At 32.3% G+C, this 15,984-nt stretch overlaps 1 protein-coding gene across 1 annotated transcript in view; it reads right to left on the reverse strand.

Annotated features, from left to right (window-relative positions):
• MIPOL1 (mirror-image polydactyly 1) overlaps positions 1-15,984 on the reverse strand; it is a 323,728-nt gene that overhangs the window by 244,137 nt on the left and 63,607 nt on the right. The window contains 4 exon segments of the mRNA XM_057488492.1: positions 2,894-2,999; positions 4,304-4,439; positions 6,354-6,573; positions 8,514-8,659. Coding sequence (XP_057344475.1) covers positions 2,894-2,999; positions 4,304-4,439; positions 6,354-6,573; positions 8,514-8,659 — 608 coding nt within the window.

The raw sequence follows: 15,984 nt of genomic DNA on the forward strand, positions 1-15,984 counted from the left end.
ACAAGAAAAATGGCATAGGTAAAATGGCAAGATTTGTTCACAGCCATCATATGAATTTCATAAAATTTTGGTTTATGTAGTCTTTAAGTGTCAAACCTATTACACGAATTACTTTAATAAGATTAAGAAGCAAGTAACTTTTGAAAAATCACATCCTTTAAAGTTAACATTTACTTCTTCTAATACCAAATCTAATGCCTGCTCATTTCAGAAAATATGAAAGGCAGAAAACTATTAATTGAAACATTAGTACATCTATGAATACTACCAAACTGTGCCTCTCATTTTTCCCTCTTCTTGCCTTTAAGTCAAGATTTTCTCAAATCAAATGCTCTTCAGAAATGTTTTTTAATTATTACACAGTCTCACAGCATAAACATACCTTGATTTATGCAACCATTCCCTTATTATTTGATTGATTTTAATTATCTTGCTTTCATAAGTAATACTGATATGAATATCCTTATATGTAATCTATCTTATGTATTGGAAAGAAATGGCTATTTCCTTAGAGTACCCATATTTCAATTAACTCTTTATTTGAAAAATCTACAGACTTAACTTTTTGTATTCTATTTACAATTTCCAATGTTTAGTGATGTTTTTTCATGTAATTTTTAAAATGTGGACTATCTTGGCTTTTTAGACTTTTATATTTGGCTTATAACACTTAAATATGTGTGTGTGTTATGAATATACTTCACCAAATATACTTTTTGTTTTTAATATAAAAATGAACAGTGATAGAAACAAATATCCATGCTTATGTGTACTATTTGTTCTTTCATACGATAATAAAACATTTTTCACATGTAATCATACTTCTATAATGTTCCTCTTTCTATTAAGGTACTGACATAGTTGTTTTGTTAGTGTATTTTGGTTTTAGACTGAATTCACTCCTGGTCAGGTGGGAGATAAACTAAAGACTGTATATACAATGAGAAAAATATTAAAAAATCATATAGCAACAGTTAAAGAATTTCTTGTAGTTTCAAACCAATGGATTTCTTAAAGCAATTCAGTTTTTTTTACATATTGCAATAATTCCCTCTAACGTCACATGTAAAATATCTTCAATATTTTTTAATAAGATAGAACTGATACATTAAAAAGTGAAGACATTCTGAAAATGTATACTTTCAAAAAACTTCAGGGGATTTTCATTTTTTGTCATTTTTACCTAGGTGGTTGGATGCATCTCTTTTAAATAGGTTGCTTTGTTCCAGAGAAATATGTAGCACTGTTATTTTCATTAATTTAGAAGGCTATAAAAACACACTAACATTTTTCAAACATCTTTCAAGCATTTAACATTTAAAATGTTTTGTCATTAATGAGAAATATTTGGTTAACAAGAATTATAAAGCAATAAAATTCATTCCATTTTACGCATACATGATTCATACTGTTTAGTCAAAGGGAACCCTTAAATATATACTAATAAATAAATATTTGAAATATATGATAAGCTATATTATAAAAAAGTTTAAAAAGTAAGTAATATTGCTTAATGAGTTTTCCCTTCCAAGAGATAAATGAGCTAAGCAAGCACACAAATTCATGATTTTCAGTAAGTCGCAAGGGACTATATCTTATTAAATTATATCTGCATGCAAAGTTATCTTATTAAATTATAACACATGCAAAGTTAAATTATGATGCAAACACCTTAAAACAAATGGATGTCCTGTAATTCCTTCCTAGCAGTTAGTATATATATTCAATTATAAAAAGCCAAGAAACTTCCAAATTATTCTAAACTTATAATTTAATTAATAATTTTTAAAATTGATGATTTCCCTTAAAATATATTACTCTTATATTTTCCCACTAAAAAGAAAAAAAAAATCATCCTGGTTTAACATTAACAGAAAAGCAGTCATCTGGTACTAGCTGGAGTATTTATTTATGGTCATTCTGGCCTTACTTTCAGTGATGTTCAGTTCTACTTTGCACAGTAATATTGTGAAGATGGTCTATATTTTCTAATCTCTGAAATAAAATACACCAAATCTTTTATATATGCAACTAGGTCAAGTGGTTAATAAAGTATGATTATAGTTCAAACTTATAATCACAATTTGTACAATTATGTCTTAAAATCATTCCAATTGATATAAAATGTTAAAATAAGTGATCTCTAAAATGCCTCTGAAAGTTAATTTATATTTTATTCTATGAAATTCTCTTTCCTTAACACACTAAAACAGTGTGAAGAAGAGAGTCACGGACTACTGAGAATCATCTAATCATATCTGTAACATATCACAGACATATTAAAAAATTTCTCGTTGCAAAGACCTATGAGTAAAGATAGACTCCAAAGCATATTTAAGGCAGTCATTTATAATCTTAAACTTTGACAACCTTTCATTTTAACCTTCTCAGAGAAAACATCTCCATTATCATCCACATCATCAGATGAAAATTTATTAATTAAACAAAACAGATTTTTTAAATCAAATGTAGGTTTCTACTAGCAATAAAATATGACTATCTTCATACAAAGGAGAAGTATTTCCTCTCAACAAGCTAAAACAATAAGTGGTATTTGAACTGCTGGTTGAAAGGTAGAGGCACTGGTAATCATTATTTCCCCTTGTTTGTTCAGGCCCTTCCAACAAAACAAACAACCTTTTTGTGATTGGATTGACATGGTGTTAACAATGCATTTAATGCCCAAATCAGTATGAATACAGGTAAAGCTCTCACTAATACCAGTACCAGGATGTTAAAGCCACCTATTTTCTAAGCAGCCCCCCAAAAAAAAAAACACAGAGCTTCCCCTCCTTTGGCAAATAAGCTAGTATGCAAGTATTCACCAAGCCACATCATATAATAACCTTGTGTGTGATTCTTATGGCCCTATGTTCATACTCACGTACTATACCTGCTGTCTTTTCAGCAATTTGGGCTTCTATTGCTTTCTCTTGGAGTTCCAGCTTAAGCTTTAGTTTTCTCTGTTCTTTATCTTCTTTAGTCAGTTTTTCTTGAAGCTAAAACACATAGAAAAAAACTCACAGATTCTTATCTGACAAATTTCTTGCAAATATAAGTAATCCCAAAAAAACCCTAACTCTTATGTAATATTACCTTTAAATGCCTAAATACATAACCACAGGGGATAAAAACAGTAAGGTTTTAAGATATTTTATAATGTAATAATTGCCTATAATGACATAGAAATTACAAAAACATTGATATACACTTAATTTACGTATGTGATTAGGCAAATGAAATTAAAGAGGGAACAACATAATTATTAAAATAACTGCTGCAAAAAAGCAATCTGATCTGTTCTTTGTCTTAAAGCAAAAGACTTGGAAGGGACTGTCCTAGTAAAATAATGGATGGCACAGCTTTACAGCTTCTCTTAGTAATTCTAATATTTTGAAACAAAATTAATTAAGATAATAATCTTAATATCTGAAACAAATCTCCCTTTGAGAATGCTATCCCATCATATCCCATTTAAATTGGCACTGGCACCTGATTCATAATTGGCATGTAATAAATAACTGCTAAATGAAAGTACAGAATATCTCTGGCTCTCATGTGGAATCCCTCCAAATGTTTTTTTTTTTCTTTTTTAATTTCTCCCTTAGCTTTTGTCATTTGTGTTGTTTTCCAGCAGACATGATCAACATTCTTAACATCATGCTTCAGTTTGATTAGGTCAAACAATGAGAATATTAAAATCAGAAAAATACGTAGAGGTTAAAAAAAAAACCACAGAAGGCATAGAAAGTGAACATTATTTAATAACATTATTTGATGTTCAAAGAAATGTAACTAGAAAAAGAGTCAGAAAAGATAAAACATGACATGACAAAGTGGATTGGACAAAATGCAGCAGTATAAAATAACACAAGGTAAATGACAGTATTGCCAAGCCTTGCTACTTTAAAGTTTAATTACATATACTACTGAAGTGAAATAAAGGGCACAGATACTAATAAAAAAGGAAAAGTTAACAAAGTAACATGAAACTAGTGCATTGTTATTTCTCATTTTCCATAACACTCAAGTAAAATTTGAACAAATCTTTTTTCAGACACCTATTCAAGGTACTTTAAATTTATAAAAAAGGAAGTGATATCACAGGTCGACAGGGCAGGAAACCCAAGAAATTGCTTTTCATAGCCAATCTCAACTCAATCGGCCCTGATGGCATGGCAAGGCAGCAACAAAGCCACTGTCTGAGGACTGAAGTGCACAATGTGATTGAATTATGATGGGCAACAGTGGACTTAGAAGGTAAAAAGCATACTGCACAATTATCAGAGTTTCTATACTGTACCTTTTTATTGCTTATTCTGAGAATGTCCAATTCTTTAAGAAGAAATGTTATTGTCTTCTCTTTATTTAAGTCTGAAGTAACTTGAGAAGGAATCATACATTCACAATGCAAATCATTATTCCTATGTTCCATAATGCTATAATAAAACAAACAAAATACACACGATTTCTACTATACAAGATCTATAAAAGTTTACAATCCAACTGGGGAAGACAAATTTAATTTTAACAATAAATATTTAAAGTTAATTAATTTAAAATTGCTCGTATGCCCTGTTAAGAAAACACTATGGATAAAAAGGAATATATCGATTACACAAAAGTGCTTATCTATCAACTGCGAGAGCTAAATTTGTAGAAATCATTTAGTAACATGTACATGGACTGACAGTTCAGAATACTTAAAGAAGTTTTAAGAGCTATGAATATTAATTCAATTTGTACTTCTGGTCAGGACACTAGATACATTTTTCAGGCTGACAGAATATCATATTTCCGTTATTAGGTTCAAAACATTAAAAACATAAACTTGTTCCTGCCACATTTAAAGGTTACAAAAACGTTTTGGCATCTTGTACACTATTTGAGAACAGTACTGACTTATCAGCAAGTAATATAAAGGAAGGGAAGGGAAAAGAGATGGGCTCTTTTTTGAAGACGTACTAAATTTATAAGTATAGATACATCTTAGAGTCTTAAGAAGAATTGAAGCAGTGAGGTCCAGGACAGTCAGTGCAGCTCTCCCTACTATGTGTATTTTCTGAGCAATTATACTAGACACCTCAAACCCTGGCTACAGCTCAATCTCTGTTTTTTTCATGTGTTATGTTTGCCAACTCTTCATTCATCCCTATCCCTACCCTGCAAATGTGTACTCTAATCTGTATTTTAGTAAGAACATAGCTGATTGCCAAGAGGTAGGAACATATTAATGTATCTACCTCATTATATATTAATAATCATTAATATGTTTATTGAAAAAATTTTAAGTAAGTAGAAATAGTTGTTCCTATGGAAAACTGTTAAAACATGCTCTATAAAAATATTTTATCTGCTTGGGGTGGATTAATGATTGTGCATTGAGCATTGACTCCCCTATACAGAATTTTATTGTTGTTAACAACCATTTGATCAATAAATATGAGAGATGCCCTAACAACAACAACCAAGAAAAAGTACACACTTCCAATTGTAAAATAAATAAGCAACCGGGATGTAATGTATAGCATAAGGAATATAGTCAAAATATTGTAACAACTTGGTATGGTGATAGCTGGTACTTAGAATTATCATGTATATAAATGTTGAATCACTGTGTTGTACACCTGAAACTAATGTAATGTAATACTGTGTGTCAACTACCCTTCAATAAAAAATAATTATCTAAAAAAAAAAAAAATATTTTATCTGGACTGAAATATAATTTGTCACTGAAATTTTGTAATTTCACAGTGCTTTCAGAACACATGAAAATTATCAAAGTACTTTAGTTCCATTCGTAAAAGTTACAGGTGTCACAACCTTAAATTCCTTCAGGAGATAGACAGGTAAAGTGAATGGGTAAAAGCTGCAGAATGTAAAATAGTAAGGAAGGCAAAAAAAAAAAAAAAAGGGTACAAGACCCTTCTTAAAGCATTCAAATTCATCTAAGTGAAAGATTATGCTAAGCAAAGCCAAAATACATCTTTTGGCTTACTTGGTCCTGGATCTGCCAGTTCTTGCCTCTGATGAATAATTTCCCATTTATATCAACTTAACAGTTGTTTCCAGATTCATAATGAAAGGTCACAGAAAGTAATATTCAACAAGAAGAAGTAAAACCTCATGGCCTTCATTCTGACTCACCTTGTTTTTTCATTTAGTAGTCTGAAAACATTCAATGTAACAGAAACAGTAAAAAACTGGCAGATTACTCAAATTCTAATAAGTAAATGATACATCAAATTTAGCCCACAGCAACGAGAAGGGAGGGAGGAATGAAGAGAGGTAGGGAAGGAGGAAAGAACAGAGTTCTCCCACTCCTTTCTAAACCTAAGGCTGCTAGCACTCACTTGGATTTTTCAGTAGTGCAGTAAGCTGTCTTATCACCTGGATAAGGAAAACTCCTTGGTCTCTGCCCTGGCAATTCTGTGTTCTCACATGTGGCTTCATTAACTAATTCATTGGATTTCTGATGCATGCTTCCCTTAGAATTCATAGTCGGTTGCTCATCTGGCTGTATACTTTTATTTCTCTCTGTAGTCTCTTGTTTAAGATAACCATGGACTGTATCTGTATTTGAAACAAAACAAAAACACATGGTATAATGAAACACCACAGCTAAATATTAACAATTCAAATGAACTTTTGTGGAAGTGTTCTCATAGCTTTAAGCATGTACTTACTAGTCTCACTCCTACTGTAATCAGGTTAGCATGTACAGCGTGGTTTTGCCATTGATAGTTCCATTTCAACAGTCAGTGGGTGTTTAGGACAGTAGTTTACAACCTTCACTACATGTTGGAATAACCTGAGCAGTTTCTAGAAATCCAAAGCCCAGACCACATCTTATATTAATTAAATCAAAATCTCTGGGAGTGATCAGATGACTCCAACATACAACCAAAGCTGAGAAATATTGATTTAGAGGTACTGTTTTCTAGATTTCAAAAAACAGGATGCAATGAGTTAATGATTATAGTGAAGTGGTACTGTGCATGAACTCTGGTATCAGATTGCCCGGGTTAGAATTCCAGCTTTGCCAAGTGCATAACTTTGGGAAAGTTACTTAACCAATCCATGCCTCAGTTTCTTGTTTGTAAAATAGGAATGTCATAGCATTTGTTTGAGCTTTTGAGAGGATTAACTCAGTTAATACATGCAAAGTATATGGCCTAGTGTAAGGTACTTCAATAAATGTTAGCTATTATTTCTGTAACCATCATTTTAATATTAGGATGGATACAATATAAGGAGAATTACTTTCAACTTCTGTTTTATCAGGTGTGTTATACATTATAGAATTTTTTAAATAATGCCTGGCTATGTCATAAAAATTACTGTAAGCTATAAACAGTGGATAATAGCTATTTCAAAAGAATAGTGTATTATCTGATGCTACAGTGAAATTTTGGAGAGAAAACGATACACACACAAATGCACAAAGCACTTTCACCAGTATATTAGATCAACAAGCACAGATACTGGTCAGGACCATTACTTTATTATTTCCAGCAGAAATAATTTTTGAAAAGCAGGTGAGTCTCACCTGTTCATTGATGATGCCCTCTTCAACCTGCCAAACTTAAAATCCTTTTGAGGAAGAAGAGTAGTTTTGGAATAAAAATAAAACAGGGGCACTTATAAACAATGTAGCTCTCACAAAGTATTAATTCTTTAAGGAGAAATTCTTCATATAGATGCTGAAATTAGGTATACCCAGTTATAAAGTTTAGGTCCTGGATATTATCTTTATGGTGGCTGAAGCTAAATCAGAAACCATTTGTTTTTAGTAAATAACTCTTGATTTCTCTGTTGAGGGAATGAAATGGGAAAATTGCTATCATAATTACATGCTGTAAGGTATCTATGAAATTTCAGTATTATATTCTGTTTTGATTTAAACTTTAACAATTTTAGGTATCTGGAGATTATTTATTGGTTCCTCACATTTCAAAATGCTTACTTGGGTTTGCTTTAGACGTTCATCTTGATACCTTTCTAGAATAGGCCAGTACTAGTAGAATGAAACAACCAACATCTGAATAAGAGAACTGTATAAATGGATACTAAGGAATACTGCTATATCATTAACAAAAATATAAAGCTTCATGTTAGAAATACTAACTAAAAATAACATGAAAGTGATTCAAATGAAATAAAATCATAAATAGTTAATAAAAGCAGTATCAAAATAACAAAAATTATCCTCATGGACATCAGAAAGTAACTGTTTGGACCTATACTATTCTCCAGTGTATGAGGTACAGATTCTTTGAAAAGTAAAAGGATGAGCCATGGAGAACTGCCACCTATGAAAAGCTCCCAGTTCCAGACTTAAAATCATCTACCCTTGCCCTATGTTTTTACCTGTGTTTCTGAGTCTAGTTCAGCATCTTTCTTCATTCAGGTTTTTATTCCTAACTTCCGACTGTTTACTTTACATGGTCCCTGATACCTATACTTGTTATTTGTTTACTAGAATGACAGCTCTCTTTCCTACTTCAGCTTACCTAATGTCAAGTTGTGTGATCTGTTGAACGTTGGGTAAATCACTGTCTTTTCACCTATGACTATGGTCTCTTCTCCAAACTCAGAGCAGACGCAGGAGCTTCCCAATAAAAGAACTCTGCTGGTCCCACCTGGATTGTATCCCAACCTAAGAGTATTATGAAAATAAACTCAACAAGTCCTAACACACTTGATTTTAATTCTAAATGCTTAATGTTTTTGAAGAACTTTGTACTGGGTGATTTGGTTCTGATTAATTCTGGATGTTTTTAATTTTGCTCTGCACTTAAAATTTTGTTTCTGAACATTTGGAGCCTGCTCTTCAAATCAAGCTATCCATACTCTTCTACTGAGAATTTGTACTTTAGAGTAAATGAGGCTGACATAAAATTTTCCTTCCTGTCTACCTTTATAGTGACCAACTATTTTAGCAAATATTTCTTAAAGCCTGTGAATGCTCTCTTTGCTCTTCTACTCTGCCATGAGGCATTATCTTATATCAGAATTCAATTTCTATTCATTTGTATAGAAAGTTTGACTCCTATAATTAATTCATTAATTTAGTAATTTATAGAAAACCTACACTGTGGTGTGTCTTGTGATAAATACTGAAAAAACAAAGACAAGTAAGAAACATACTCTCCTTGCAAGGATTCTATAGTACAGTGAGGAAGGCAAACTGACTCAGTGATTGGTATACAATGTAAGGACTATGGTAGGGCTATAGAGACCAAATACAAAATTTGCTACACATACCGTTGCCCAACTGGAAGACTCTGGGGAAGATTTCACAAAGGCATTTGTTAAAAAAAAAATAGGACAAGTAGTAATATGCAAAGCAATGAACTACAAAAGGGTTTGAGTTAGGTGAAATAAAGAAAAAGCTGACAAACTAAGAATAAGAATAGAAAGAACAGATGTGGGGAAAATGGAAGTTCCTATGGCAAAGATCCTCAACTGACCCTAAACTACTCGATGATGTAATTGACCTACTGCTCAGCTACTGCTTCCACACCTGTAGGCAATAAGCTGTGATTGACTGAGTCACTATGTGAAGAGCTCTACCCTGGGCTCTGGGCAGAGGCAGAGATGGAGGTGGATTGCAGACCTGCAGACTTTTGGATGCAGACGTGATTTTAGTGCTCGTCCTACTGCCATGAGAATAAAGCTGGGTATAAACTCTTTTACCCCAAGAACATTCCATTGTCATTTCTTGGTCTCACCAAATCCATAGTGAACTTGCCCAGGGATGAAACCCTCAGGGCAAGATAACAGGCATAGGCACAGAGAAGGAAGAGCTTTAGGAAAAGACATTTTTGTTGACATGACAAGATGTTATTGTCAGGGAGTGAAAATTTCTAAAATGAGCAACATGTAAAGACAAAGACAAAGTCCAACATGTGGTTCATCTGGAAATGGGTTGATGAAACAGACTGATGGGGAAGGTACTTGGAAAGAAGGAGATCAAAGAATAAGCATTGAAAGTGTCACCTTGAAAACACTCAAGTCATCCAGAAAAATGGCAAACAATGGAGAAATCATAGCCAAATGCAAAAGATTTCACTGATTGCATAAACAGGCTAAAAAGGGACAAGAAAGCAGACATGAACTAATTGTAATTAACAGTCATTTCTCCTTACCCTTTTATTGTGAAATAATTTCAGTCATGAAGAAGTTGCAAAAATAGTACAAAGAATTCCTATATACCCTTCACCCATATTCCCCAAATGTTAACATATTACCTACCACATTTGCTTTATTATTCATGCTATTTCTATCTTCTGCCTACTTAGCTACCTATTTACTTACATGTTTATAATTTTTTTAAACATATGAGAATAAGTTGTAGGCATGATGTACTCCGACATTTCAAGTCAAATTTTAAAATAATGCCCTATCATATTGCATTTTCCCAAATTTTCTTATTCAAAGCCCAATTTACATTCGATTTCTGAGTATCTTCTCCAACCAAGAAAAGATGATAGTACTGACCCTACTTCAGTCTTCAGTTATTTTTCCTCAATTTCCCAGCCCAGGAGAAGGATCTTTATAAAGTGCTAGTGGATGAAGCTACTAAAAGCTTTAGTTGTCTGTATAGCCCCATCACTTCAAAAAGAATTGCATATAGAAATATAAACATTAAGTCAAAAAATGCAACAGAAAGTAAAGTTATAGGTCTATTTTACACACTAGCCAATTAGAAAGATAAACGTTAAAAAGAAAAACATATTCACTCCTGATTCAAACTCTTATCCCTAGGCAGATGAAAGCTTAAAACTAAAACTTATATAGATTCCTCTTGCATATGGTTTAAAATGAAAACTCTATAACCTTAAGTAATTTGCTTCAGTTTCATCAGTGTCGTTGTTAATTGATCCTTCATTATGACTAACAGAATTAGTACTATTTAAATTCATTTCTCCATATGGATTTAGAGAATGATTTATCAATCTCTTCTTCATAATTCACATCTGTGAAGTCTAACTTACCTCAGAGTTAAACACAGTAAACTGTTTATGATGAGTATCAATCCCTTTATTTACTTTACTTGTTCTTTGTGGATATGCTGTATTATTTGAACCTAAGAATATGACCACTTCAAACCGAAAATATTTCCCAATTTTTGCTTTTACTATCTAATGCTACTATTGTCATGTAAACTTACCTCTGACCATTTGAAAATTATGTGATGAACTAATATATTCTGTCTTTACTTCTGGAGGTATCTGTATTGCCAACTATCTCAATGCTACCTAACATTGCTATTAAATTCTTAATTCCTTAGCCTAGAAAATTAGAAGCATTATACCATTTCTTATCCTAGGAAAGAAAGCTTTAGGATCCCTTTTGAGTTCAGTTCTTCAGACAATTACACATCAGTTAACATATAGCATACTCAGTTAAACTGATGCTACCTAAGAAATCATGACTCATGGCCAAAAATAACTGTTATTTCACAACCACTATACAGAAGTGAGGAGGTGGCTAGAATCAAATAGGGATTCTTAGAGGCTGGGAAATTCTGTTCTGTCTGGCTTTGTAAATAGTTTGTGACAACTGGTATCTGTGTAAACGGATTTGATGGTCCCCTGGGAGGGTCAATACTGTTTACAGAGCTGTTTCTTCAGAGTGGTTGAGCTAGAATTGTCTCCAGGGATCCTACTGGGGTTACTCTGAATAGCAACATCCCAGCTACCTGAGAGCTCAGGGGTAGAGAAGAGAAAGAGGAATAGAAATACTGTAAGCACATACATTCAAATAAATGAATCTCTTGCTCTTTCAGGTGCAGGTGCTATTTAGGGGCATTCATATCTAAAACCAACCATAAAGGAGGCAATTAATATATGCTTTAATATTTGCTAATACAATTGATCACCACTTCTTTAAGCTCTTCCTTGGAAAGGTTATTACTTATACTGTAGCATCTGATTTTATAAATATAAAAAGAACAAAGCCCCTTCATTTATTGCTTTTTTGGGGTATAGTACCTTCACCACATTATGTAAGAATGTGAAAATATGACATACTTTTTGCTACTGATGTGATGATGGAATTACTATAGTAGTCCCACATTTTAAACAAAAGATGTCTTTTTTTCAATGGTTAAGGATTTTTCTAAATGAACATTAGTTTCAACATAACCAGAACAATATCAGTTAGTGGCTCCTAAAAGCTCTTACCAATTCATTAAATAAGTTAAATGTAGATTATCTATATATTTGTACAAGTACTATTTTTTCCTTTATTAAATATTTCAGACTACTTGTTTCCTTTTTTGTATGTGGGGAGTGGGAAGGTTAGTTTTTACATAGATTCATAATATGGGCTTTTCCTCCAACATAAAAGAAAAAGATATCAGAAACTTCTACCATATTGCAGTGTTCTCACCTAATATGAGTATGTACAAGAGAAAATTTAGACCTTATAAGTAGAACACTGGTGTATTTAGATCTTTCAGAAGAACTATAGTGCATGGGCTCTGAGTACAAACTGTAGGGTTTGAATTCTGCCTCACCATATAGCTGTATGACCTTTAGCAAATTACTGAACCTCTCATCATTTTACCTACCAATAAAAAGTACACAATAAGAAGCACCTATCTCAAAAGGTTGTTCTGAGGATTAAATTAGTTAAATTATACAATCCGTTGGAAAAGAGCACAGAACACACACTCAATAAATGCAACAATTATTATCTGCAACAATCTGCTTTGCTAAAAGCAAAAGACTTTCTTAAAAATTTAAACTTCCTATTAAAATATAAGAAGACATGGACATGGAAAATAAAATGCTACCTCATTCAATGAAAAACATACAATAAAGGGAAAATATTTAGCAAGGTTAAAACTTGAAATTAATACATAATGTTTTAGTAAAGTTCACATCAGATTTTAAAACTAGGAAATTGCAGAAGTAATGGGACCTCATAATTTAGGAATCCTGACATTAGAGAAAGATCCTGAAAGAAAATTCAGTCCCACAAAGGAAAATAGCATGTTTCTGTAAATTCAATCCTATGACAGAAAAATAAGGAATTTAAATACCACATTTCTGTAACATAATTTAAGCACTCACTATATTAGCACATGATACTAGATATAACCAGGATCTTTAGTAGATCACAGGCACTTATTCTTCAGAGATTCTAATTAGGAGTCACAGGAAATTAGGTATCTTTTGTATCCTTAGTTCAAAAATGCAAACTTGTTACTTGGATACTGTATACTCTCTCTGGGTTTATTCATTTGTTTTTTGGCTTGAACAGTGGTCCTAAGAATTAAAAAAAAAAAAAACGGTAACTTTCATTTTCATTGGTCTGTATCACTGTCCACATTTCAAGTACTCAAAGCCACATGTGGCCATTAGCTACCATGTTGGAAAGCACAAATACAGAGTTTTATGTGTTCTATGAAGGTATATGTACTGAGTAAAAGTCAAAAACATATTGGGGGAGAGGCTGGATGAAGCTGTAAGATATTGAGATAAGGTTTTATACAGGTTTATAAGGCTTGAAAATGATGAAATCTGTCAGTATCACAATTTATTCATTTGGACATGAGGGTTTGTAGTACAAGATGTACTTCAAAATAAAGTACATCTTTTACTTTCTTATACACGGTTGTATATCTAGCTAAACATGACAAGAAGTGGTAAGGTTACTTCATGTTTGGTTAAGACAATTTAATGACTTAGTGTATCATGTTTCAAATTACCCACTGGCTAATTATGGAAATTACCTCACTGGAATTTTGTTATTGGTTTTATTATAAAAATGCTATTTAAAGTGGTCTACTATACCAACTTTTAAAAAGGTTTTATTTGCTTCATTAAGTCTGAAATAACCATAAGTACATCAATATTCATTCTATTAGGGAAAAAGATTTCTGTGTAAGAATTAAGTTCTATCATAATGTTTGAGATTCTGAATTTTAACATTCTTTACCATATGAAGGCCATGAAAAAAGTATAATAGTGTAATCTCCTAATGCTTAGGCTACTTAGTTAACTTAGGAACATATCACATAAATTGAAGCTTTGTAGAACATTTATCACTATTTAAACTATTACAAATATTATTTAGGCTGAAATGATTAGGAAAACTATCCTAAACTTGGATTAACTAACAGTAATTTTTATTCTTTTTGTACTATTTGGCTACTTATTTATTTCTAATCTTTTCAGCCTTTCTCAATTTTTTGTAAGAATAATTTATATAAGGTAATTAAAAATATGAAGGAACTAGGTAAATCTTAAATCTCTGTAAGTACAAGTAAAATAGGTTTCATCATTATATATTTTCAAAGCATGAACACATACTGAATGTCCATGAATTCAACACTTTCATAAATAATTTATGGAAGGTAACTTTTCCTATAACAAGTGTATAGAGAAAAGAACAGATTTTCTTTACATGTGCCTTTCATTTTTATCTACGAGCATTTTTAGATTTGAAAAACAAAACAGAAGAATCCCCAGTCAGATACTAAGTGGAAATCACTGAAACACAATGTTAGTTCTAATGGATGGATGATTGTGTTTGGTCTTTTGAAACTTTGAAGTATAGGTAAGTCTTGATCACACAAATTAATAAATCCTAAAGCTGGAGTTAACAATAACCATTACACCCAAATTCTGCAGCTTAGCCCAGCCAATTTTTCAAAAGGTCAGGTTGTGAACTGGAGAAGATCAGGGAGGTCCACCGCATAGCTTTGTTGCCAGGCATCTCTCGTCTGGATTGTTGCAGGCATTTATTAGTATTCGTCAGCAGACTCAACAGAGCAAACAAGAAATTCAAGCACGAATAATAAAATGAAATGCTGCTATATAACCCTTTGTCATTCAGCAAATATGGGACTTTTTAGCTACATTGTTCCTAAACCTGGGTTACTACTTTAATTTTTCTCCACAGTGCTGACTGAATGCGTATGCATGTGTGTTAAATGCAGAGCTCCCCTAACAACTGCAGGACTGCCATTTAATCTGTTGGTAGATGGACCATTTCCTGTGGGAACCCTAGCTATGATTTCCAGATCCACCAAATAAATCTCAGATTAAGATTCCAAATGAAACCTGCCTTTGGCAGATAAAAAAATGTCAAGATGGATATAAACAGTAAAATTATAAATTATCTAGGTGTTGCATGACAAACCAATGTTCAATTTTTTTTGTTGACATGTGCCCAGATATCAAAACTATATGAGACACTCATCAAATGTCACACTTTCATAATATTGGAGGCATCATTAAAACTGTTTGACTAAGGACCTCAAAGTGTTTAAGCAGTAGCTCAAAAGTATATTTGTGCAAAGAAGAAGAATAAATTTACATATCAGCAGAAGCTCATAAGGGATGAGTAAATATTCTGTTTATCTCTCATTGTAATTCAAGTTACTTTAAATACAAGGTTTTAGGAAATCATTATACTCTATATGGCATCATTACATAACTTTCTATGCAAATGATGTGCTTTATTCAAATTTACTATTGTTTTTCCAGGAAAAAAAAAAGCATAAAAGGAAAAGGCAGGGATTCCTATTTCATTAATCAACCGTGACTAGTATACTAGTCAGTTACACTATAGCACCATCAGGTCCTTGTAGGAGTTAGTTAGCATTTTTAACTTTTTAAAAAGCATTAAATATCTGAGACAAAAAAGCCTGAGAAAAGTAAATTTGTTTTTTTAATCATGTGTTCACTTCAAATGACTTAGGGGAGGGGCAGAAAGTTAAAAAAAAAAAAGAAAAAGGTAATGAAGAACCAATATAGAACATCTTAGAGAGCAAATGGCCTATTAAAAATGCAGAGGAAGTCTCTGATGCTAGCTAGTCTCCACTGCTTTCTCAGGAGATCAAGGACTGCTTTTTTAATGAAAATTTTTGTTTTGTCTTCCTCTTCCTACCTGGACTAATGCAGCCTTGTCCTGGTCTCAAACTCTATATTGGTTAATTATACAGTATAGGCAATAAGGTTTCTG

Source organism: Manis pentadactyla, chromosome 11 (assembly GCF_030020395.1).
Source record: "Manis pentadactyla isolate mManPen7 chromosome 11, mManPen7.hap1, whole genome shotgun sequence".
In the NCBI taxonomy this organism is placed as follows: domain Eukaryota; kingdom Metazoa; phylum Chordata; class Mammalia; order Pholidota; family Manidae; genus Manis; species Manis pentadactyla.